Source organism: Tachypleus tridentatus, chromosome 8, assembly GCF_004210375.1.
Source record: "Tachypleus tridentatus isolate NWPU-2018 chromosome 8, ASM421037v1, whole genome shotgun sequence".
Taxonomy (NCBI): domain Eukaryota; kingdom Metazoa; phylum Arthropoda; class Merostomata; order Xiphosura; family Limulidae; genus Tachypleus; species Tachypleus tridentatus.
Genome location: NC_134832.1, coordinates 126,015,094 through 126,042,926, shown reverse-complemented (window position 1 = coordinate 126,042,926; position 27,833 = coordinate 126,015,094). Strand labels below are relative to the sequence as shown.

The 27,833-nt window shown below is 33.7% G+C and overlaps 1 protein-coding gene across 2 annotated transcripts; it reads left to right on the top strand.

Moving 5' to 3' along the window:
• Positions 1-1,380: 1,380 nt before the first annotated feature.
• On the top strand, positions 1,381-27,801 carry LOC143223436 (transcription factor BTF3 homolog 4-like). 2 transcript variants are annotated; one of them, XM_076451422.1, is made up of 7 exons: positions 1,381-1,482; positions 3,757-3,812; positions 9,289-9,402; positions 11,738-11,846; positions 12,003-12,095; positions 13,604-13,666; positions 26,873-27,801. In XM_076451422.1, exons 2-7 carry the CDS (start codon positions 3,759-3,761, stop codon positions 26,917-26,919), a joined length of 480 nt encoding a protein of 159 aa, XP_076307537.1. In that variant the 5' UTR covers positions 1,381-1,482; positions 3,757-3,758; the 3' UTR covers positions 26,920-27,801. The 2 variants fall into 2 exon arrangements, with proteins under 2 accessions (XP_076307537.1, XP_076307536.1); XM_076451421.1 differs by having other exon boundaries at positions 1,476-1,559.
• The last annotated feature ends 32 nt before the right edge of the window (positions 27,802-27,833 follow it).

Below are 27,833 nucleotides of genomic sequence, written 5' to 3'. Positions count from 1 at the left end.
TAATAAATATTTCTGAAAAACGGGAGAAACGGTGGTCCAATTTCATTATTTCTAATAATGTTAGATTTAAAATAGCTGTAAATTATGTATATATTAATAATTTACGAGTAGCTTAAGTATTGCTACAAATTAATAATTATTGGATGATGTAGGCCTGACTTGTCAGTTCAGAAACTACAAGAGTAGTGATAGTAAAAAACAAAAAATAACATTTGATAGTATGATAATCTTCGATATTTTTGTAATAATAAGTAGTTCATGGTATAATTTCTGCGAATCCTTATTTGTAATATATTTTAGAATGTGCTGGAAACTTAACGTCATTATTATGACCTGCTGCTCCCTTTAATTAACATACAAATATAATTATATTAATATTATTCAAGTTATTGGGGGCTCAGATTTCACAGATTGGTAAGTGCATACCGTAAAAAGTATTTTTATACAGATTTTTATTTAACAATATGGCAATACGTCATTGTGTGACAAACACGTCTAAAATTGTATTCTCAAGACGGCTGGTATGAGTATTGAAACTTTAATTAAAATAAAGTACAGAACAACATTTTGACTTTCTTAGATCATCTTCAGGTTAACGCAAAGAGTCTACTTTTTTTAATTAAAGTTTTAATAACCATATCAGACGTCTTGATAATACATTTTTATTTCAAGTGGATTTCTCGTCATCACGAACGTCCAAAATTGTTTGGCAATTACCTAAGGGCCGAACAACTCTCATTTGTAAGCGGCAGGACTATGAATCTAAGAACCAGCACTAGCCACTGTTGATTAGCTTCCTCTCCTCTAGTCTTTTCTTCAAAATTAGGTGTCTTTCCATCACCACCTGGGCCCGGCATGACCTAGCGCGTTAAAACAAACAAACAAACAATCCACCACCATCCCAGTGGGTCAAAGGTAAGTTTCCGTGTTTCCACGTTAGACAGAGCACAAGTAGTATATATATATATATTTATAGTGTGTGGCTTAGCGCTGAAAACAAAATTGAGGATGGCTAGCTTTTTTTTTTTGTTTTGTTTTTTTGGAATTTCGCACAAAGCTACTCGAGGGCTATCTGTGCTAGCCGTCCCTAATTTAGCAGTGTAAGACTAGAGGGAAGGCAGCTAGTCATCACCACCCACCGCCAACTCTTGGACTACTCTTTTACCAACGAATAGTGGGATTGACTGTCATATTATAACGCTCCCACGGCTGGGAGGGCGAGCATGTTTAGCGCGACTCGGGCGCGAACCCGCGCCCCTCGGATTACGAGTCGCACGCCTTACGTGCTTGGCCATGCCGGGCCAAGGATGGCTAGCACAGATATCCTTTGCCGAGTTTTGCGGGTATATATTAAACTCTCAAACGAATAGCGGTAAGATCAAAATCAGATACTTATTTCCTATTTTTAATAGAGAGGGCGCTTTTCCATTTGTCTTACGCCATATTTCCCTCGTGTTGGTCACGCTTTCATCATAAGAAAAAGTAGGTATTTAATATTTTATTTGATATCCATTAATGTATGTTCAGGAATTTATTTTCTCTTTATGTGAACAAAGAAGGTAATTTGGATTTAAAATATAACTGTTTTTATAAGTAAATTACTTTTTAATTGTAATTTTCGATGGAATTTTTGCAACTAAATTTAATTTGAAAAACTGAACACTTACTCAGATTTATTTTGGTTTTTTTTTTTGAGCCTGTTTTAATTTACCGTACAGTAACTTTAGTTAATTTAGGTGTTGAACATTTACTCAGATAATTGGAACTTGAGGATCAGCCACTAGCATTATTCATACGTAAATGATAAAGCTTCAAAATAATTTTATTTTAAATGTTTTCTTCTCATTGTGTATACAGTTATTGTGTTACACAAAATTGAGGCTTAGCTTTAAACTTAAAAGATCCATCTTTCGTATTGCAGTTGGTTATAACTTCTAATGATAATGTGATATTAAACATACACAAAATTGTTACATAAGCTAGTGTATTACTATTTATTTGTATATCCAATGGTATAAGGTAGTGTTACTACAGCATAATATTTTAACTTTACAATATAGATTGGTGGAGAGGTAAGTTTTGCTCCATGCACATAACTACTATATAGTCTGTAGTACAGAGAGATAGAGTTAGTGGCATTTAATAAATTAAATTGTTAATGTATGAAGTTGTACTACATATCAGTTGTACATTTGCAATTTTTTATTCAGTATTTGAAATTTTCTGGTATTTTATTAAGTGTTAATGTAGTATGGTTATGCAATTATGCAACAATTGTTTACAAGCAAATAGAAAATGAAAACTTTAAAAAAGAACTAAAAATTTAGCCCTGTGTTTAGTACAAAGAAAAAAGTATCTTAAAGAAATTGTACTTTTGTGAAGGGGAACATACTGAGAAATAATTTATCACAAAGTGCCTTAAAATTGCAAATGTCATACCCATCTGCTGATTTAGATTTCTGATTAATCTGAAACTAATAAATGAGCTTCATAAGTTAAATCATGTTCACACTGCACTAGAAAGTATTAGTTTTCCAAAGTTAATTTGAATTAATTCCCAAAGTTGAGTCATGATTTCTAAAATTATTTTTATGTTAAAACTATTTCTTACTATTCAATATATAGGTACCATTCTTATTATTCAAAACTTATTTATGCACCTTGAAATTCCTCTTCTTATATTAAATTTAGTACATTAATTTGTTTTTTATTCATTCTCTCAGGAGATTTAAAAAGTCTAGTGGTATTTCCAATACATGTGAATATAAAGTACACAAGCTGTATGAGTTCCTCATTTCAGCATATGTTCTAGTTTTTGTTAATATTTAAATTTATATCAAATTATTTAAGAGATTATAGCAGAAGAAAAAAGAACATTAGAACAATAAAATTTTGCTAAAGGTTATATGTATAGCCAAAATTAAGTTTGAAATGCCAGTCCACCAATATTTAACCTTTCATTTTCTTATAATAAATATATGGAAGAATCTAAACTGTCAACATAAACCATTATAATTGGAAATCTATTTCAAAGGATAATGTGTGAGAAAATGAGTCAGAAAATGCATTTAGTTAATATAAGCTAATTTTTTCATGTGGGAGAATGATGAATGTAACAGCTGTTTTCCACAAATGTAAAATCACTTATTGTCATGGTTGGTTTGGATTAAGAATTAGAATTTTGGTTTTAAAAAAAAAGCCAGTAATAAGCTTTTTAAAATAGATCTGCTTATTAAAAGTGTGATTATGATAACCTGAAAATTTAACAGAATTGTAAAATAATTATTACATATTAATAGTATTTTTCAATCTTAAAACTTTCTGAAATTGTAACTTTTATTTGGTCAATAAAACACCACAAATACTTTTAATGAATAAAAGTAATTTTTATTTGAAGCATATTTTATAATTGTCTTTCTTTATATTGTGCTGTAATGGTAAAATAAAGACTATGGCCATTGCATTTTTACATTCTCAATGAATCTGTATAGATGTCATGTTTATTGCTGCAGAAGTTTTGCAATTGTATCTGGTACTTTCAATATCCAACCCAATTAAAATTGTGAAGAATTGTTTGTCTGTTGTCTTAGTGCTGGCTTAATATTTTTGAATAGCAAGTCAATATAACATTTTTTTTAAAGTAGATAAGGAATATCTAAGAGCTTAAATTATTTTAATTTTTGCCAACAAATTTTTCTATATAGAAAAAAAGTTCATTGACACAATAAATATCTAAATTGAATATTTTATTTATAGTCATGAATGCTGAAAAGTTAAGCAAGTTGCAAGCTCAAGTCCGCATTGGTGGAAAGGTAAGCTGTTTTAAAGTAGAGATAATGACTTTTGCACACACACACAAAAATTGACTGTTACTGTGTTCGTTCTGTGATACAATACAAGGCATAAGTGAAGTAGTAGCAGATGTACTTATTCATATGAAACTTGTTACTTTAACAGTTAAAATATTCAATGTATTTTAGCTTGTGGCAGTTGGTATTTAGCTCATACATTTAATTAGATGATTTGTGGAATGCTGGTGACTTGTTTTCATTCTTTTTGGAAAGCTACAAGTGTGATCCTTTATTCAGGGTTTGTCTTACCTCTGTGTAGTACCAGCCAGACTTTAAAGAAATAAATTTGACACACAATAATCATACACTTTTCATTGCTGAAGATGTAATAATTCAACCAAAATAATTTCATGTTTTGAAAAAAGCTTGCTAATGATGAGGTGGAGTAATTTTTATCACTTAAAGATTTGTTTGTAGTTTTTATAAACATCACTGTTACAAACAGATAGGACTTTGTTATACATCATTACATCTGCATCTAGTGCTCTGGTGGCAAGGGTTCTATATAGACGAGTTAACATTTCCTGTTCAGTCTGTTTTGTTTTCTCAACTTAGAAGTGTTTTTAGTGCAATGTGTACAACAAGTGCAAGAAATGTAAAGATCATTGTTAATCTAAATAGTAGCTCTCTTTTATATAGGACTTCCTGTTAGTTTCATGCTACTATATATATATGTGTGTGTGTAGATAATGGTAATAAAATAATCAAAACATGTTTTTGGTACATTGTATCCTGTTTTAGCATAAACTGCATGCTATCCTAAACCAGATGATATTTGTTATGAGAGTAAAGTTACTTATATTTCTTTGTCATGTAATATTTTTGTCATAAAACTAAAAACATTTATTGGTTGAGGAGTAAATATTTTATTTAACTTAGTCAGAACTTAAAAAGGTAATCTAGTCTTTTATTACCAGTCTATCTGTACACTTTTCAGCTTGCTCAGTGGCTGCCTTTAGTCACTTGGTATTAACTACTGATCCTGTTGTATTTGCTGAGAAATGTGAATGTATTATAATGCATCATAAAATATGTCCATATGTCCTAATGAGAGACAGGTACTTTGAGTAACTGTGGGAAGGAAATATGTCATAAAGTATGACTGAAGATTCTATTATTCACATATAATGTATCGTAGCCTGCTATAACAAAGCTATGGACCTGTGTGTATTGAATAGCAAATGTACAGAGCACTGTTAATACTTATCAGTAAAACATAGCCTGAAATCTGTGCTGGTGAATGTTGCAGTGCTCTGGCACATTATAATTTCTTTCTTCTAACATGTGAACATAACATCCTTCCAAAACTATTATGAAAAACAGATAGTATTCATTTGTCGGAAATAATCATTGAAGGGGCTGTTAATGGCCTATCTGTTGCTGCTGTATTTCGGTGTGTAAGTTAAGTTACAATGTTCTTGTACATTCATTCTAAACATGTTGAGTTAATTCTGCCAATTTATAATATATATACACACTAATTAGTGATGATGAGAAACCAACTTGTAGAGAAAAATACATATGTAAAAACAGCTGAGGAAATTTTTATGCAGAGAAGCAAACAATGTTTCGACACTGTTACTCTTTGTTTTACATAAAATAAGTGCATATAGAAGTTAATGAAAAATGGTTCTACTGTTCACTATAAAATATGTTCACATGCTATATAATAATTGTCAGGGACACATTGTGGAATCTTTACAAAACATATCAATACCTGGTAATAGCTTTGAAGTATTTACAAACTATGAACAATGATTCTTTTCATTACACTTTATTTGTCAAAAAGATAATTGTCAGTATCTGTATTTCATAAGTTTAACTTTTTTCTTTATAAACATGATCTTAGTTAAGTGAGATACTGTTTCAGTAAGACTGGTGTTTTGTTATTTTTAAACTGTGAAATTGCCAACTTTATATCTTATTCAGTCCATATATTGCATAATAATAATAAATTTTATGCTTTTGTTTGTTACAACATTTGCTGTGAAGAACTGACAAAAATTGGATGAAATCAGTCATTTGCTATGTAAAATATATTAATTTCAGTACTAATTACCAGAGATGCCAACCATTTCAAGTTCAGCGTAATCATGACGATTTTTTTGCATACATTACAACTATATGCTCATACAGACAAATATTACGACTTGTTGCAACTCCCAAATTATTATATATTTTATAGGCCTATACAATAAAGTGATAAATGGTTCCCCCAGGGCTTAAAAGGGATGAAAGAAAATTTCTAATGAGATACAAATAAATTTTGATAATAAATAAAAGACATAATCCAAATGGCTACTTATGATAATCATGTTTGTGCTTGAAATAATAAAAAATATTTGTATCTCCGACGTCTACCAATAGTTTGAGTGCGGTTGTTCTCCATACTAGGTACATGGGAGAATTCATAGTTACGTCATCAGTGCTTGTCAGCCAATCAGCGCTCACGTAGATGGGTATTTCTTGTTTTCTAAGTGGCATAGAAAAACCAATACGATCGCTCACAAGATGGAAAAAAAAATAGAGGCCTCGTTCACCAGATTGTCTTGTTTTTGGCAAATCTAAAAGGACTAAAACTGTGAATCAAAAATTTACAAAAGAGTATAGTGCAAAATATCCAGTCATTGCATCAAAAGTCAGTGACAGTCATTTATTTTGTACAATTTGTCACATCAATTTTTCTGTGGCGCATGGTGAGATAAATGATTGTTCCAGACATACAAAATTGGCATCTCACCAACAAAAGGCTGAGGCAAAGACAAAAATGATGCAGATAACGACATTTATGAGTAAGAATTCAGAATATGAAACCATAAATGCAGAAGTGATTTTCACGCAATTCGTCATTGCTCATAATTTACCCCTAGCTGTAGTCGATCATGCAGGGCATCTTTTCAGAAAAATGTTCCAAGACTCTGATATAGCAAAAAAATATGGCTGTGTTAGAACCAAAACTACAATCATTGTACAAATGTTGGGTTGTGAAGATGACAAAATGATTTCAAGCATACTTACTAACACTGTTTACGGTTTAGCCACAGATGGATCCACAAACATGGATGACTCAAAACTGTATCCAGTGGTTGTACGATATCTTGACCCTTTGCTTGGAAAAATTTTGTTCTCTTTTGACAATGGTGGAAAGGAAAGAAGCTTCAACGGGAGAGAACATTTTCAAGCTTTTGGACCATGAACTGACAGAGGAAAATTCCATGGGAAAACTGTCTTAGTTTTTCTTCAGACAATGCCTCAGTTATGTCTGGTATAGGTAAAGGTGTGATGGGACACATCTCAAGATGACAGCCTAGCATTTACTTCATGGGCTGTGCCTGTCTCCTCATGAATATTGCTGCCCAGAAAGCTTCCAGAGAACTGTCCTGCCCAGTTTCTGATATATTGATAGATATCTACTATTTTTTGGACAAAAGTGCTAGCAGAAAACATTTCAAAGAGTTCCAAGGATTGTATGACAAAGAAACAAGAAAAATTCTACAACTTGTAAACACAAGATGGCTATCACTTGGGGTGTGCCTCAACAGAATATATTGGACATGTGGAAGCCATTGAAGAAGTATTTTCACTGTGAAAAGGAAAAACTAGATTCAAAAGGATCTAAACATGCAGCTCAGTCAGGCAGCAAGACTTTAACAGTCAATACACCCTCTCAGCCACACAGGGACACAAGACAACAGTTTCCCAAAACAGACAAAGAAACATTTCATATAACTCAATATATGTTTAGGCAGTCTGACCTTGAACTAAAGAAGAGACAATAAATGAAAAAAGAGAAGAAAACAAAAACTAGCAAGGAAGTTACCAAGAAAAGTTATGCACAAAGCAAGTTAGATAAGTTAACAGTTTTCTTGGATAAAAAAATGAACTTGTTATTTTGTCTTTTTCTTCAGTCTGCAATTCCTCTATTTGAACAAGCCAATTTGATATTGCAAAGAGAAGAACCTTGTATACACATTATGCATAGAACTCTGATTATACAAGTTAAAAATATACTTGTAAGATACATCAAGCCAGAATATCTTGAAGGCAACAACACTGAACTTGACTACAACAATGAATCATTATACAAGTCTGATGAGGCAGTTTCTATTGGAAATGCTGCCAAGGGATACATTGTTAAATATGAAAAGGACCTGGACCTGATCAGCTTCTACACCAGTGTCAAGAAATACTATATTGCAGCTACAAATTACATGATGAAACATTTCCCTCTAAATGATGAACTTCTGATTCATGCAGAGGTTGCTGATCCAAAACTGAAAGTCAGCAAAGATTTCTCTTCACTACGCTTCTTCACAGACAGGTATCCTGTTCTTGTCAATACACATGAGCACGACACTACTGACAAGTTGGAAGGGCAATATTTGAACTGTCAAATTGATACTTTCTCAGAAACTGACCTTCAGTTGAATGTTGACAAAGTTTTGGGTTCAGCTGTCTACAGTTAAGGATGGAAATAGCAACCATAAGTATGACATTTTGTGTAGGGTTATGCTTGGAATTCTTGCAATCTTCCATTCTAATGCTGACAGTGAAAGGATATTTAGTTTAGTGACCAAAAACAAAAGCAAGTTCTGACCAAACTTGAGCACCTCAGTTTTGAGCAGTATTATAACACACAAGATGTGTATGCAGTCAAATGGACAATGTTGTTATAACTCCCAACCATCCAGAGGCATTCTCATGAAAGCAAAGGCTGCAACAGCTACAAAACTATTACAATAAGTGTCATAAACATAAACTAGTCCTTACACAAAGGCTTTTTCTGCTTACTGTTTGTGCATGTTCAATGTTGTTTACCAGTATGTTTGTTACTCTGAACTAAATAAAAAATAAAAAACATAATTTCAAAAGAATTTTTAAAATTTATTTATTAAATACACAAAATACAGTCATAAATGAGCAATTTATAGCAGTAATAAATAATAAGTTATAATAATAATATAATAATAAACAGCTTAGAGACATTGGTCAGGCCTAGTAGCTGCAAATGATAAATGGATCTGTCTACAATCATTATGCTCAGTCATTTGAAATAGTTGGCATCTCTGAATTACTGGGATTGATTGAGAGACAATGTTTTGTTTACACTTTCTGTGTAACTTGTATTTTATTAGGAATCCTGTAATATGTAAAGGGTCTTGCAAACAATTTGGTACATAAATAGTCTAGAAAAACCTTTTTAAAAGCTGATGATCTTATGAGATCCCATAGTTAAAGTTTAGATTACAAACATCAAACTAGGTTGTTTGCATTTCCTGTTTCTTTTTAGGAGAGTAAACAGAGATTAATGTGACAAGGAATTATATTCATGATGTTACTTATCTGATCATATTTAGATCATTGATTTAGTTTTTGGTCAATATAACATTTCTACTTTTTTGACTTGTTAAATTTGTTTGGCTGTACACTTTTTTAGGGTACAGCTCGTCGCAAGAAAAAGGTTGTTCACAGAACTTCAACTACAGATGATAAGAAACTTCAGAGTTCACTGAAAAAATTATCTGTAAATAATATACCTGGAATTGAAGAGGTAAAAAATATCAATTTATTTCACACTGTCTGCACCAAATGTTTACCCCAAAATTGCTTATTTTTTCAAATTAAAACCTGTTTTGTTATTCAGCCAAATAATTTTTTCTTTCTCATGAATGCAGCAGGTCTCAAAATATAAGGAATAGTGTTAGAACCTTTTTTGTTTTTGATTTACATCAGTGACATTGTGAAACAATGGTCAATGTGTTCCTTAAATGTGTTGATATTATGGTTTTGGGTGTTTACTGGCTGTAAGGGGGATATTTCTACTTTACAAAATGATTTGGGGTATTTAATGAAATGGGCAAATAAATGGCAGATGTTTTTTATTATAATAAATAAATGCATGTGAGATACTGTAATTTGAATTATAAGTTTGGTGGGAATAATTTCAATAGCATTATAGAAGAAAAGAATCTGTTCTGGTTGAACAGTCTCTTGACTCATTCAAGCAGTCTGCTGTTGTTAGTGAAGTCATAAATATAGAAATGTTTAACAAGTCTAAGGATGTTATTTCATTTTTTAAGTTACTGGTTAGGTCACATTTGAAATACTGTGTTCAGTCTTGAGCTTCTTGTCTTATAAGGAACATTGGATTGTTGGAAAGGGCTCAGAAGAGGGCTACTAGGATGGAAAGATTGTCATAAGGACAGGACAATACTGCTGGATGTATTTTTCTTGAAAAAGAAAGATTAGAGGGGATCAGATGGAGGTGTTTATAAAATTGTTAAGGAAATTGATGGTGTTGATGCATCAACATTTTTTGTATTTAATGTTGAGGATGGTAATACAAGAGTACACAAATATAACTTTTTTCCTAACTGGGTGGTTGTCTTTTAGATGTGATGGATGTATTAATTTAAAAGAAGGCTTGATAAATATTTTAGTTACAAAGCTGTGTGTTATTTTAGTCTAGTGTAGCAGATAAGACAGCCTAGATGGACCAACAGGCCTCGTGTTTTTAAATTAACTTGACTTTATGAGGCAACTGATAAAAGTCAATTGCTTATTTCAAGGCTATTGAGACAACTTATAAAAGTCAGTAGTATTTTCAGTGGATGTTTAATATTTTTGCTGATGAACAGCCTTTAGATTTAAATTTGACAAGTGACAAACTGTTTTAAAATATTTCAAATAAATTGTTGGAAAAGGTCATAATGTAGAGCCCACGTGTATTTTCCAAGTCAGGATCATTGTATGAAAGATTTTATCGCCAGTGTTTCAGCTGGGTAGAATTTAAGGACTATTTAGAATTATTTAGATCAGATAGTGGCTTGAGGTGCATGAAACTACAAAGAGAAATTGATATTACACTGTAAAATTTAATGTAGGTGTAACATTAATTAACTTTACTGCCACTTCTTGTCTATAAGCACTGTATATTACATTACCATGAATTTTCCTTAATGAAAATTTTTTAGTTCTGTGGATATGTTTATTTGTGAAAACACTCACTCTTTGAGAACAAAATAATCTTGCATCTTATTATTTTGGTGCATTTTAAGACAAAGCTAACTAATCTGTATTTTTACAACTCAAACATCATGTCATGATGCTGTTAAACAGTTATCAACTTTGCCAGTTTTAGTTTAATACAGCAGTGTTTTTATGTCTAAATAAAACCAAGGTTCCAAGACAAACTGGTAGTGTTATCTGTAGTGATGACATTATCATGGCAACAGCTGTTCTTTGAGATTGAAAATTTACATTTAAGATAGCATGCTGCCAGTGTAAGTATTAAAACTCCAGAGAAATTGATTGAGTGATATCAAGCTATGTATTTCTTAATTTCTTATTGTTAATATATATTAAAACGTGACACTAGAGTAATTAATCAAGTAATATCAGCCACGTATTTCTTAATGTTAAGATATATTAAAACACAATACTATAGAGAGAGTAATGAAATAATATCAGCTACATTAAATTTGAACTCAAAACAAGTTTTCATATACACTTATTTGTTGTTAATCTGTATCCTGGAGTTTGTTTGAATATTGCATTTCACTTGTGGGTGTGATTTGAAGGTGAATAAAAATAATTCTTATATTGTTAATCAAATAAACCTTGTTTGTGATAATCAGAAAGATTCAATGAGGTATCTATTGATGCCAACAAGTTGCTTAAAAAACGTTTACACACACACATTTCATGAAAGATTCTTAGATAACAAAAGAAAAATATATTTGTAGAAAATCCTGCATATTTTCAACACCTTTGTTAACTTAACTACATGTTCAGTTTGTAGAACAACTAGACGTATTTTTTAATGTTTTCAAGAAAGAAACTTTTTGCAAGTTAAATTATTAATGTCACTATACATTTCACATTAGGTGAACATGATTAAAGATGATGGAACAGTGCTTCACTTTAACAATCCCAAGGTGCAAGCCTCTCTGACAGCCAACACATTTGCAATCACGGGACATGCAGAACCAAAACGTAAGTAGTAGTGCCTCTATTAAACTTATCATGTTTGTTCCTTATTATATATGTTTTTTGTATGTGTGTCTTATTTTGTCTTGAAGTAGGAGATTATTGTATACTGTTTGTTTTGATTTGACCTACACCTTAATCTATAACACATTTTTTGGGCAGAAATCACAGACATGCTACCAGGCATATTAAACCAACTGGGTGCAGAAAGTTTGACACACCTGAAGAGGCTAGCTGATATCCAAAGTTCAGTGGGTAAGAATGCTTCTCTGCAGTATCAAGTGATGAAAGTAAATGCCAACATTTGTGATATCTTGTTTAGAAATTTATTTATTTTTTTTCTCTGTATGAGTAATTTGGCCTTCTGGAGCTCCTGCAGTGATTTGTGTATTTCTCAATATTAAAAATATTTTTCAGTTATTCCAGTATCTAAATGTCAGTTGTATCAAATGTTTAACATATGAAGATTTGTTGATTTGACATATGTTCATAATTTTATCGTAAATGGTGTGTTTTTTTTTTAACATGCAAAATTCAACAAAAAACTACTTTATGCTCTAGAACTTTGATGGGGCATTATTTGACTTTAAACAAATTAAAAGTAGTACATTGAAGTGTATGTGGGAAATAATTGTAAGTTTTAAAATATGATAGAACAAAAATGTTCAGTCTCACCATGTTTAGTCTGTAAACAATGTATCAGCATAACTGAAGTTGAAGTTATAAATAGCCTTATCAGTGAAACAACAGTCTAGAATCAGACATGCATAAAACAGATCAAAAGTAGAGGGACATTGATTATATTTGGCACTCAAAAATTATGAAAATTTATCTGTCATTATGCTGTAAATTTTTTATAGGACAATGTGAAATAATATTCTACACATGTCCATCAAATTCTGTCTCCAGTAATTTTTAACTGAGTTATAGAACAAACAGTGTGTAAAAAAGAAATCAATCCCTGTGTTAATAGATAGAAATATATTTTTTTTTTCATGATCTTGATACTTCAAAAACCAATCACTAATAAGTTTGGTTTTAGTCCATTGCTATACTATCTTTTGTCCAAATCCATTCAGCCATTTTTGAAAGATCTTGCTGACAAATACAGGGTGAAAATAAATCTCTACCTTCAGTGGTGTAAATAATAAAAGTATAATATAAGTACTACATAAGCAAATAAAGTTCTCAGCTATTGATTTCAGCTTTTTACATAGATTTTCATTTATATTTCAGCTGTATACTTCATTTAATTTGATTGTTTTTGGATTTACATTTTATCTGTTAAATTGATTTTGTTCCCTGTATATATAATATTGATAGTAATGTTTAGAGATTTAGTTCAATTTATTTTTGTAATTTGTGTAAGAAGTATTAATTTTCACATATTAAAATTTTAATACTAATTTGTTTCTGAGCTACTAATCAATAACAAACAAAACAATCTTGGGTGAAGTATATGCAGTAAATATTTATTTCTCTATAAATTTTCATTATAGTAATTTAGAACAACTTTTTTATGAAGTTTAATGTAGGACCATGTATTAATATATTCAGTGTGCCTGAGTATTTGGAAGTATATTCTCTAGAAGCTTAGTAATGTCAGTATAATGCACATTAAAAAGTTAAATTATTTTTAACAGTAATTTTGTTTGGACTTAAGTGCACTGTTTTTTTTTTATTTAATTTTGTGAGGAGGTTTTTATAAGTTAGGTTTCATGTTACTCACTATTCTAGTGATGATTTTATTGGATACTTGCCAGGTGCTGGTGGTGATCAGGCTGAAAATACTGGAGTTAATGATGAAGATGATGATGAAGTTCCTGGTAAATATAGATGTTAAAAGTTTTTTTATATATATATATATATATTACTCAAAGAAAGAAACAAAAAATACTCCCTCAAATTGTAATTGCTAAAAGCAAACAAAAAACCTTATTTTGTAGGTGAAAATAATTGTTTATGTAAACAATTGAAATTATAAAATGTGCAAAAGGTCCTCAAAATATTTTTCTAACATTTAAGTAAATTTTAGAGGAAGGATAATGGGATTTCTCTGAAAACTAATAACAAAAACTGAAAAGAAATTTGCATAGTTAAAACCATTCTCGTTTAGTCTTAATATAATAATAGTATTGTGAAAAGCTTAAGAAGGGTTTGTAATGCTACAATTCAGTGTTTGATTCCTGTGGTGGGCTCAGTGCAGATTGCTTATTATGCATAAAAACACTTTAATTTTAATTTGAAACATGGGAAGTTATTTTTCCACAGTTTAAAAGTGTACAAACAAATTCATATCTCTGATGTGGTTATTAACAAGTTTATTATGTGACTGCAAAATTAAAGATTAATTCTTTGATAAGAACTGAAAAACTTGCATTTTATGTTGATCTCATTTCACTTTAATGTTTGTGAAAGAATGTCAGTATGAAATATAAAGAATATCATGCTATATGTAAAACAAATACATTGTAGTAGATGTTTTAATTAAGATTACAATTATATTTTACACACCACAAAGGATTTTTGAGATACCAAGTTTACGCATGTCAACATTTAAGTAAAAATAATAATTCTAACTCTGTTTCAACAATTCTTAACTAAAATATTTTACAATTGTTTTTTTTTTTGTGTGTGTGTGTGATTATTGCAGTCAGCAAAATACAATATAAAAATATGTTAAGAGTAGGTAAGTTAAAATTGACTAGCAAATCGAACTTTCTGATCAATAATGAAGCATTTGAATGTTTAAAATGAAGAGAAATATTTTTAGAAAATGACAGAAAAAGTAAGCCACATTACTTGAGGCTCAGCATGGTCTGGAGGTCATGATGCTTGACTTGCAATCTGAGGTCACGGGTTTGAATCCCATCCCCTCAGTGTGGATACCTGTACATGGTGAGGGGACCTCCCAGGGAAGGTTCTGTTATTTCAGTTTAACTTCTCTGGGATCTAAACATCCACCCACATGTTTGCTGTGCATGGCAACCCGTGAAGGGGAGGAGAGGATCCTGATGGTTGAGGGGTCCAACCCCAACACACCACGTTGGCCTTGAATTCCTGTAGATGGGCGGCCTTTAGGTCACTCGGGTGGTTCACTTGGGCTAGAGTCAACCAAGTACCAGAGTTGGAAGTTCTCAACGGGTGTTGTGGACATTGTGTCTGATGCTGGTGTTTGGGTATAGTGCTCACAAAACCCTGGCATTGTGGCAATGTCCTTGCATGACATTGTAGTGTGTCCCCTCGTAGGGCTTCATGGTGGGTGGGGGTCAGTGAGTACTGAAATTTTCCTTTTTTCCTATAGATTCTTCAACAAAAAATTTAAATAAATTAATGAAAAAACAGTCAAAAGGTAAATGACCACATCTTGAAGATTCTGAGCAGCAATCTTCAACATCTGTAACACCTGTACCCCATTTTCTTATATTACATTATCTTTCAAAAAAATCTTTAGGGCAAATGTCCCCCTTTTTTATTCAGAAGGGACTAGAGGGACTTGCTGGCTCTCCAAAGTCAGTAAAGAAGCTTCAATCTGGAGACATACTGGTTAAAACATCCAAATCCCAACACAGTGAACTCCTCTTGAATTCAAAGGCAATTGGGGATGTACCTATTGAGGTTACCCCTCATGCTACCTTGAATTCATCGCGAGGAGTTATTGTTGAGAGGGATTTGAAGAACATCCCCGAGTCAGAGATTCTCGCTGGTCTCTCCACTCAAGGAGTTTCTCCAGTGAGGCGTATCTCCACTTGCAAAGACAAATATCCTCGTTTTGACATTTACATCACCACATGCACCTACCACCATCAAGGCAGGTTATCTAATTTGCAGGGTACGGCCATGCATTCCAAACCATCTTCGATGTTTCCAATGTTAAGAGGTTCGGCCACTCAAAGACGTCCTATCGTGGTTCCCTGACATGTGCTCATTGTGGTGGCAAGGACCATGATGCCTATGAGTGTCACACGGGCTCACATTGTGTCAACTGCAATGGTTCCCACCCTTCCAACTTTCATTCTTGCCATAAATGGTTGGAGGAAAAAGAGGTGCAGCATTTGGAAACGACACATAACATTAGTTATCCTGAGGCTCGGAAATTGCTGTCTGCCACTCCATCTTGGACATATGCTGCTGCACTTTGTTCCACAACTACAGTGGAAGTGCACACAGATCTCTCTGTGCCTCCAAGAGAATTGTTTTCAAAGCAAATGAAAAACCTTTTGACCTCCATGGTTAAAAAGGTTGATGAATTGACTTCTACACCCATCTCTGTTCCTCCCATACATTCCAACAAGTCTCAAGATCCACATCCTTTTGTTTCAAATACAGGCATTTCTTCTGATACATCTTTTTCTCCCACCCCACGATGCAAAACAATCATTCGTTCGCATCCTCAGTCACTGGAATCCCCTTCCAACAACAAAGACCTGCCCAATCGACCCAATGGTCGTAAAGAGAAGGGTTCTCCAGCCATCATTAAAAATGGCCACTTTGATACAATGGAACTGTCAAGATTTCTAATCTGAATGATATCAAAACACTGATTGCTTCCTACCATCCTGTATGTCTTTCCTTACAAGAAACATTTCTAAAACCTACTGATACAGTCACCATTCTGCAGTATTCTCTGTACAGAAATGACATGCTGTGTGATGGACGAGTACATGGAGGGGTGGCACTATTGGTTGATCAGCATGTGCCCACCCTGTCTTTGTCACTCAACACACCCTTGGAGGCCGTAGCCATCCGTATTTCCTTAGGTCATACCATCACTGTTTGTTCTCTCTGCCTGTCTCCTGAAGAGATATATGATCAATCAGACCTTGATGCTCTTGTTGAACAGTTGCCATCTCTATTTCTAATCCTGGGGGATTTTAATGGACATCATCCCCTCTGGGGAAGTGCTGTTATTGATAGGAGGGGTTGCTCTGTAGAGCGTATGCTCTCTGATCACAATCTTTCTCTTTTCAATACTGGTTCTTCCACTTATTTTCGCGCACCTAGTCAGTTCTTTACCGCTATTGATCTCTTGGTTTGCTCCTGTTCATTATTTTCCCATTTTTCATGGAGGGTTGACAATAATCCACTATGCAGTGATCATTTTCCTATACTTTTGAGAGAGACTGGCCATGGTCGATGCCACCCTACCCGCATGCCCCGGTGGAAACTGGATCAGGCAGACTGGTCCACTTTCATTTTCTCTCGCAGAACTTGATCCTGCCATCGTGAATCAGCCATCAATAGATGACTGTGTGGCAGTGGTAACTGACTGTATTATACAAGCAGCTGCTCAGTGTATTCCTAAAACCTCAACACGTTTTCCACAATATCCTTGTCCGTGGTGGAATCCTGCTTGCCACTTGGCACAGAAGGCTCAAAAACGGGCCTGGGATACTTTCCGTAGATATCCCACTCTTTCAAACACCATCACTTTACAACGGGCCCGTGCACATGCTAGGTGAGTAAGATGTCAAAGCCAGAAGGAATCTTGGATTAAGTTCACAACTGGCATATCTTCCACCACCAGTTCCAAGGTCATATGGGACAGGATTCGAAAGGTCAGTGGGCACTACAATTCTCTGCCCCTCTCCATCTTACTCTCCGATGGCCAAGAGGTAGCTGATGTCCGGAGCATCACCGATACTCTAGGTGAAAGCTTTTGCCGGGTATCTAGCACTTCTGCTTGTTCCTCCACCTTCTTGGCCATCAAGACTCGGGCAGAGCGTTCACCTCTTTCCTTTTGAACTGGTTGTCTTTTTACTATAATTGTCCCTTTAGACTGATGGAACTGAAAATGGCCCTTCATCAGTCTGGCAGTAGATCTGTTGGACCTGATGATGTACACTATGACATGCTGCGCAAACTCTCTCCTGCTTCTCTTGATATTCTTCTAACTGTTTTTAACTGGATCTGGCAAGAGAATGTTTTTCCTGATGCCTGGTGCCAGGCTATTATCTTACCTTTCTCTAAACCTGGGAAAGATCCCAAGATTCCATCAAATTGCCATTCAATTGCTTTGACAAGCTGTCTCTGTAAGACCTTAGAAAGGATGGTTAATGCTCATCTTGTTTGGTTCCTCGAATCAAACAACCTCCTCTCGCTCACCCAGTGTGGGTTCGACAACAGCATTCCACCACAGACCACCTAATTCATCTTGAAACATCAATCAGAGAAGCCTTTCTCAAATGCCAACATCTTGTTTCAATATTCTTTGACATTGAGAAGACTTATGACACAACATGGAGGTATGGCATTTTGTGAGACCTCCATATATTTGGGTTACGTGGCAATTTACCCATGTTTATTTAAAATTTTTTAATGGACAGGAGATTCCAAGTTCGTGTGGGTTCAACACTTTCCCGTTCTTTTGTACAAGAACTTGGGGTTCCTCAGTGCTGTGTTTTGAGTGTCACACTTTTCAGTATAAAGATAAATGCCATCACTGAACAACTCCCTCTCACTGTTGCAAACGGGCTGTATGTCGACGACTTTCACATCTAGTGTGAGTCGTCGAACATGAGATATATTGAGCGGCAACTACAAACTGCCCTCAATTGTGTACTGAAGTGGACTACTGTGAACGGCTTTAATTTTTCTCTCTCTAAAGCCGTTTGCATGCACTTTTGCTGCCAATGGGGTATTCACCCTGATCCTGAACTCTGTATTGGTGAAGTTTTGCTGCCAGAGGTTTGTGAGACCAAGTTCCTAGGGCTTATCTTTGACCATAATGCACAAGAGCACTGAACATCCTCCATGTCCTCTCTACCGCCAGTTGGGGAGCGGGTCGATGTTCTATGTTAAAGATATATCATGCTCTTATTCGTTCAAAACTCGACAATGGATCAGTGGTCTATGGTGCTGCCAGACCTTCAGCCTTAAAGATGCTGGACCCCATTCATCATCAAGGACTTCGACTCTGCACTGGGGCTTTTCGCACCTCCCCAGTTCAGAGCTTATATGTGAAATCTCATGAACCTTCTCTGCACCTTTGCCGTTTGCAACTGTCTTTACTGTATTCTTCAAAACTTTGCTCCTTACCAAAGCATCTCTCTTGGGGATGTGTTTTCCTTCCTCAGTGGGCCTTACGTTTTCAACACAGATGATCTGCCATTGCTCCTTTTGGCCTTTGCATCCAGGTGCAATTGGATGAATTGGGTCTCTTCTTGGAAAACATTGCAGAATCCACTGGTCAGCCCATCCCCCCCATGGCTCATTACAGTCCCCAAATGTGACCTTTAAGTCATCTGAAAAAGGCAGATACTCCCTATTGGAAGTACTGTCTTTTTATTTACTGAACATCTTTCAAACAATCATTCCATTCCAATTTATACGGATGGTTCCAAATCAGGTAATTCTGTGGGCTCTGCCATGGTTTGTTGCGGTTTGGTGGTTGCGCTCAGAATCCCCTCTACAGCTTCCGTGTTCACTGCTGAACTGTATGCCATATCTCTTGCCCTGGATCATTTTGAAGCTGAGTAGTACTCCGACTGCACTATTTATACTGACTCCCTTAGTTCTCTGCTGGCCTTGGAATCACTTCTCATTGGCTCACACCCTGTTCTCACTGATATTCAAAACCGACTGGCCCATTTCTCATTAACATCTACTTCTATCCAGGTTTTCTGGATACCAGGCCATGTTGGTATTTGCGGGAACAAGCTTGCAGACATAGCAGCTAAATCTATCTGCTCTGGCACTATCACCACTGTGCCTTTTCATACATGTATTATGATCCTTTATTCAAGGCTCGGCTCAATGCCAGCTGGCAGTCCACTTGGAGTGAGCAACGTGACAACAAGCTTTTTCAAATGAAACCATATATTGGGCTTTGGTCGTCTAGCTTCCATAATGTTTGGAAGGAGGAAGTTGTTCTAACTAGACTTCGCATTGGTCACAGTTTTTTAACTCATTGTTTTCTTTTATCTGGAACTGATGCACCAGTGTGTAGTTTGTTTAACACTCAAATCACTGTAAGCCACATTTTATTTTCTTGCCATCATTATGATTCTCAACGACGGCACTATTTTAAACATGTTCTGTCCCAGGGTTTGTCTGTTACATTGGACAGTGTTATTGGTAATGGTGACACTGTCCACCTTGATAAAGTTTTTAGTTTTTTAATGGCCATTAATCTTTTTAACCTCATTTAAGTGTTTGATATTTATTCATTACACCTTTTTAATTGTGGTTCCCTTTTCAGAGTCTCAATCTCTCTAGTTCAATTTGACATTGGAAAATGGCCAGAACATTAAATAACTCGACACCAGGACTGGAAAGGCTAACTTCAGGTGACTAATGCTGCTGTTTGAACTACCTGTTAGTCATCCTGGCGAGTTGTTATTACAATTTTGCTGCATGTCTTTTAACACTTTTATTACTTTACCTTTTAGTACAGGCCATAATGACACATAACCTGGAACCAGGACTGGAAAGACCAACTTCAAGTGACTGACAGTGGTTCTTGTACTTACCTGTTTGTCTTCCTGGCAGGTTATGATCATTACCATTCTGCTACAGGAAGTCCTTTACAACTTTGTAGACTGGATGTCAACATTGGTTTTATGCCATTTTCTGTTTTTAATTGCTGTTTTGTTTATACCTTTGTTTCCTTTTATGAATTTTACTACATTTACTTTACTTTTACCTTTTTACAGGACATTTGGCTCATTTTTATTATGATTTTGGTATATGTCTTTTAACATTTTTCTTATTTTACCTTTTGATAATTGCTGTTATGACAACATAATCCAGAACCAGGACTGGAAAAGCCAACTTCAGGTGACTGACAGTGGTTCTTGTACTTACCTGTTAGTCTTCCTGGTGGGTTATGATCATTACCATTTTGCTTGAGAAAGTCCTTTACAACTTCTCTTACTCTGCTTTCTCTCTTGGCATTGTAGACCAGGTGTCAACATTGGTTTTATGCTTTTTCTGTTTTTCAATGATGTTTTGTTTTACTTTCATTTCCTTTTATGTATTTTACTATATTTAATTTATTTTTACCTTTTTACTGGACATTTAAATGTGATTATTATTTTTACAGGGTATCTTGACAATTTCTGTACATGTAGGAGTGAATACCTTCTATGGCTTTCTTTTAGTTATTGTTAAAAAAAAAGAAAGAAAGAAATGGTTTTGATAAATGCTGATTAAAAGTGATTTGTCAATATGTTGTATAGTTCATCTATAAGAGAATAATGAAAGCCTTGATTGGAGATTTAATTTCATTAGGTGAGTTAAATAGCAGAGTTGCTTTATAGCTAGTACTTACACAATTGAGGAAAAAATATCACTTAAAATATTCCTGAATCTTATCTCAAGGCTTCTGTGGAGTTTGTCATTGTGGATTTCATTTGATGGAGGATGTTTCTTTTTCTTTGATATATATTAGATTTACACTTCTATTTTACCTAGTCTTCAGTTTCTAATACTATAGGTAATATGTTAACATCACATGGGAACTATTGCTGGTTCATCAGTCATATATTCAAAATATGCATCAAAAGCTTTTTGGTTCACCCTGTTATGATTACCCAAGTAAATGAATTTAGAAATGGTTTGTTCAAAACCACCTCTAGAAATGGCTATTTAGCAGGTGAGAATTTGCTCAGTGAATGAGTTGAATACAATGATTTGTAATCAAATGATCACACTTTACAAAGATAGGAAGGGAACATTTATTGGACAACTGACATTGCTAGTGATGCCTCTAGAACTACTTCCTTCATCACAGAGTGTATTTAGTTTGATCCATCATTATGCATTGTTGTTTGATATAATTTCTGTTTGAAACAAGTTTCTGCAAAGGTCAACAAAGTGTCCTGGATTACACATCTTGACTAATTCTTAACTATACACGAATGCAAGCTTCCAAAACCACATTTAAGTGGACCAATGGAGCACATGTTTGTTTTAACTGCTTTGGGCATGTAGTCAAAAGTGATTGCTGCACTTCCACTTTCTTTGGCTATGTTCCTCATATGAATAACTACAAGTTTTTTAGTGTGGCTTGAAGATTATGAACTTATGGTTTGTGTGTTTGTTGTCCTCAAATTATTTTTATTGTGTTATTAAACCTAATAGGATATGCATCTAGGTTCATTATAGTGGATTGAAGGACGTTCACTTTCATAACTATAGTATTCGTTTTCTAGATAAGAATATTGCTTCAGAATATTCTGCAGTGTGATTTGAGGTCCATTTTCCTCTTTTGTGAGTCTCTTCTCAAGGAGTTGTAATGGTGACTGGACTATGCTCATTCTACTTTCTGCATTCCCTTTCCATCTTAATTCAGATATCTTCCTTCTTTGACCACCCCTCTCTGATTGAGGTACATTTATAAATGTAGGGAGGACTTCTCACACCTGTTCTGCATCACAGTGCCTAATTTTCTCACTTGGTCATGTTCTTGTTATTTTTTGTCTTATTTATTCATAAAGTTTCTGTTCCAGGGCCTTGTATTTTGGGATATGACACATACACTTCTGAGCCCATTTTCATCAGATTAGCGCTCTTGCATGTCATTTATTGGGTATTTATATGTTGATGGTGGTCATTCTTTCTCTTGGTCAGTCTACATTTTATTGACAGAGTGGTCTTTACACCATCTGGTCTTTCATGGGTTTGCTCTTGGTTTGATAAGCTCCTTTTGGATGCCCTTACCCCTTCTTTAGTCTGAGCTACTTCTCTTGTGGTCCTAATTGACTGATTCTGCCTTGGCCTGATTGTTATTTGAACTTCTCCTTTCCCAATCCCTTCCCCTCTTGAATCACCACCATCATGTATCCCTTCTTTGGAGGAGGATATTTTCTATCTAGCCACATACACGGACTTTGACCATTATGATGCTCATCAGACTGAGCTTTCTGCTTTTGTGGTATTGTTTATTTCATTTTCTTCTTGCCCTTCCCTAGTCTTTATCTATAAATATGAGTGATGGGTCTTTTGCTATTGGACCTTCCATCACCCCTCTTCTCCTGACTGACATTTATTCTGTTAACACCTTTCTATCCTTTTTACATGTGTGTTTGTCCATTGCTTGTCTCTCTCCTTTGCTGACTGTGAAATGTCCTTGTCTATCCATTTCTAATTTACTGATACTTGAAGGTGTTTCTTCCCTGTCCTTTCCACTCTGTTACTCGATTCTCCTCTGCAATCCTTACCACTCTGCTCCTTTGCTGGACTCTGTCCTTAGTGGGAATTTGCACATCCCCATCTGGATCATTGACTTCCTGCCTTTTGTGCTCCAAACCCATATAATCCTTTTTCATGAACCATCCTTCCCTGCTCCAAACTTCTCTCTGTTGCCTTTTGGACTATTTGTACCTGGATAGGCTCCTTTTGGGCTGTTTGGTGTACGTTTTTACAGACTTTGCTAGAGAAAATTATAAATTTAGAAATGGCTGGTATGGGTAGAGAAGGCACTAATAGAGGAGCAAACAGTTCAGACATAAATAAGTACAAATACATAAAGAAAACACAAAGATTTCCACTTCTCGTCATCACGAGACATTGCTAGCTGTTGCAAAACTTTTGTGGTCACCCATTGTATAGTATGGATCTGGACACTTTCTTCGAGTCTCCTGTATATGAAATCTCTCCCCCTCTGTTTTTTGGGTGGAGCACAAGAGGACTTTGCCACTTACCAGTTTGTAGTTGCTCATGTCACCATTGGAGAACTTTCACTGCTTGAATTAAACCACTGGGAGCAATAAAAAATGAGTACCAATACAGCAAAAAGTGGGGTGGTGTTGTCTTTGTTAGTGTTGTGAAGGTCATCAATTATATACACCATTCAAGTGAGTTGTACACCCTCCTCATGCTGCCTGAACCTGTTCAGTAGATTTGAGATGACCACACACTGTATGACTGCATCCTGTCTGTTCAGTGAAGGTATACACATTGCATATGGACCAATATTACATAATAGTGTCTTACTTCTGCAGACTGAAATCTGTTCAGATGAGTTCAAGTGAGCACTCACTTTATTATACAGTGTATTTTTATGAGTAAAACTGATTCACAACTTTGTGTTATAATGAAAATTGAGCTAAAGTGATTTGTGTTGTATCAAGTAAAACTTTGTATCCATTTTTTTTTTCAAGGAGGTATTCATTTTCACAAAAGACGTGGTGTGAAAAATGACTACAAAAACAACTTCTCGTAAAGGACATTTAATGATAACAGTAATTTCTATAATCCATTAGTTTAATTTCATCAAGTCCAACTAATGAACAAGATAAGTGTAGTTTTTCATGAAATACTATTTTGCAAATGCCATTTATTCTCTATATCTTCTGCTACATGACCTGAAAAAGCTAAGAAACGTGTTTGATACTTTTTAGTTTTATTTTTATTCCCTCTTAAATGCAGTGTGTGTTATTTAGTAGTGTTTGTAGGCTTACTTATAACTAGAGGAGCACTTTGTAGAAAACTTCTCTGTCACAAAGCATTGATAATTTTTGGCTCTCAAAAAATACAAAATATATGTTCATCATCACTAACAGATATGAACCACATTTGGCAAAACAGTAAGGTATGATATTCTACATATGTCCTTCCATTTTCATCAAATTTCAATCATTTTGACTGAGTTATAGAGCAGAACAGTGTGAGAAATCAATCCACATGTTAACAGATAGGAGTTTTTATGACATTGACTTTTGACAACAAAATTAATCACTTCCAAGTTGGGTCATAGTCCAAATCCATTCAATCATTTTTGAGAATTCTTGCTGGCAAATACAATGAAAATAAACCTCCGTCTAACTTCAGTGGTTGAAGGTAACAAATTTAATAGCAAATATTATTTCTAGTATTTTAGTATAGTGCATTTTTTACACAAACCCTAAGAAGGGCATACTGCATTTATTTTCTCTTGTCTTATCAGTTATTTTTCAAGATGAGTTTTGCTAATGACCAAGTATTAGAATTACATTTTACTTGCTATTTTATGAGTGCTGTGTATTTGTTTATTGTTTCTAGTACTAACATTTTAATTCTTTCCATACAACCTGGTGAAAGTGTGCAAGTCATGGTTTGTTAGTATTACATCGAACATTTAAAGAGCTTTATAATCAATATATGCCAATAAATTTGCATGGATAAACTTTAAATTATCTAAATTTTCATTTTCAAAAAAAAAAAAAAATAAAAAAGTCTCAGACTGAATATTTCAGCATAACATGAAGCATCTGAGCCCTGATTTCCAATCAATTAGAAATGCAAACAGTACCATAACAAGCAAAAATCTAAAACTTGAACTTCCTACTTATCTCCTCTCTGCTCCTCTCTCGAGACTGATATTGTTTGCTAATTAGCTTTATATTTCTGACATGTTTGTAACCAATAGAAACAGGTTCTTAGTATAAATTTTAAACTTACCCATCAGTGTTCTTTAACTGTCTAGACTCTTGGTGTTTGTTGATCAGACATGGTGCTTTGACCAGTAACAGAAAGCTTTATAAATCATAATAATTTTTAGGCATTCTTTTCTAATATCTTGTATACTTTTATGCTTTAAAATGAATTTTTCTTTCGAACACCAAATCTGTTAGGCTTAGGGAAAATGTCAGATATTTTAGTAGAGTGCAAATAATTGCATGTATTCAGTAAATACAAGAAATTCTTTTACATATTTTTATATATCTTTTGACAACAGTAACTAAAATTTAAAAATAAACTTCTCAACTTTACTTGACAAAACGTTCAGTAAAATAAAACACCTGAAGTTACACTAGCTGAAGTACCGGTGCCAAATATAAAACTAGAACACTGTTTACACTGGCTATATGGGAAGAAGCTAATGAATGTCTCATGATTTATTGTCCCAGTGGTACATTGTAGCAGTTAAACCATAAAGTTAAATTATGAACAAAAATTAACAATATTAAGTCTTTAGTGATACAGAACTTTCTGATAAATACTGCAGCCATTGCAAAAGGAAAAATGTTATTCAAACTTTTCTCTGTATATTAATGATTTCTTTACAGTAATGTTAGGATAGAAAAATAATAAAATTACAGTTTTGAATGAAATATAAAACAATTTAAGAGTTCTAGAGGTTATTCAAAGGAAATATAAGCATTTTTATTATTAGTATGGAAATCAACTTTTATTTAGACTGACTCAGTAAAATCTTTGGAAACTGAAGAATCTTTCATAGAAATAAACGTTTTAAAAAACCTTGGTTATTGTTTATAACAGACTTGGACTTCTTGCTAAAGGTTTGCCAAATTTCTTTACAACACTAGGTTCAGAGTGAGAGTATATATCTAGTTTCTTAGTTCTAACATAGGTCAAATTAACTAAACATATCTAAAGACTTAATATTTTAACAATTTTAAGACATTTGAATTTTTTTCCTCAGGTGTAGCCTTAAAAATCTTCAACATGGCTAAAGTAAAGTTAACCTATTATGAACAGTTGAAATACATCAGTGTTGCAATTTTTTTTGGCCAAGAAGTCACTTTTAAGTTTACGTAAATTCTTATCCATAGTGTATAATTTTCCATTATAGTTTTGGTAAAGTATTTTATTGTAGAAGTGACTGTCCTAACTACATTATGCAATATAGAGAAGCCTTTTCTACATCTCACACTGGCAGCATTTTACAATACTGTTGACCTAACAAACTTGAAATCATTGTTTACAGTTTAAACTTACAGCCTGTGTGTTAGTAAAATATTCAGTGTATTAAATATTTAAATTTTTATAACTAATACCACATGCATAGTATAAATGAAACTGAACTGAAGTATTATACTTGTAGATAATACTCATATAAAGGCATCTTAATCTTCCAAAACAAACTAAGAATCCTTTAGTTCAAAAAATAAAATTGGATAAATGCATAAAATTTCAATAAATGAAAGTTTCTAGTTAAGAGGTTAAAGTTAAAATTGCATCATCTTATGATGTGTACTTAACTAGTGAATTTGAAACCTATATTAAAACTTGTTTGTAGGTCAGAAACTTTAATTGTGGAAATTATCTTACCATTATTCAAACTATGATTTTTTTTTTTTTTACAGATCTAGTTGAAAATTTTGATGAACCTTCAAAGGCTGAAGGAGTCTAGAACACTGATGCTTAAAGGAACCTAGTAGCAAAAATATGCTAAAATCAGAACTGTAAAAAAATATGCTGACAAATTGATGTCTTTCAATTGAAATTTAAGGCTGTAAATTAACTACATGTGTTACATCAATGAACCAAATATGTTGTTTTTGTATCACTGAACTGAAACATACAGATTTTGGCTATTTGAAAACTAAAAGTACCATAAGTTGGAGTGATATTTCACTCAACAAATTTCACTAAAGTTATTTAATGCAAGTGAATTTGTTGGATCACTTCAGTGGGTATGACATTTGCTCTGGTGGTCATTTCAAACATGACAAACTATAAGTCATTATTCATCTGACACTTTTTTTTCCTTGTATTCTGTTAAGAAGTATGTAGTCATAAAAGTTTAACAATAAAACAATTTTCTGACAAATTGTTAGATAAATTTAGTTATTTTGAATGCATACAATTCTTTACTTTAAACCTTAATGAAATGGTAAGTCTTAATCCATCTGTCAAACTTTGATAACATTTGCAGTAGACGAGTAATTTTTGTTAATAGTGTGTTTTACAAAGACCCTCATGATGTTTAATTACTTAATGAGTTTTTTTATTATGGCTCATAAACGTCCATGTGTTACACATTACTACTGTTTGTGAAAAAATTTAGTTTTAACAGCCTATTTGTAATATACAGTGGAATAACCACTAACTTTAAAGAGGACAGACATCCTTTTGTGAAATAATCTACAATAACAAAACACTGTGTCATACAAGATGAGTAATGTCACAGTTTTGAGATGTAACAAATGCTTTTATGTAGTTAAATCCAAAATAACACGCTTGACTGTAATATTTTTTAGAATTATTAAAAGTATATATATAATATTACAAATGTAACAGGAAACAATATTGTTTTTGAAGATT

Coding starts and splice junctions, on each gene's coding strand:
- LOC143223436 (XM_076451421.1), top strand. CDS start 1,520: ATGTTCAGGAATTTATTTTCTCTTTATGTGAACAAAGAAG. Junction 1,560..3,756: donor TCTTTATGTGAACAAAGAAG/GTAATTTGGATT, acceptor TTTTATTTATAG/TCATGAATGCTGAAAAGTTA. Junction 9,403..11,737: donor ATATACCTGGAATTGAAGAG/GTAAAAAATATC, acceptor ATTTCACATTAG/GTGAACATGATTAAAGATGA.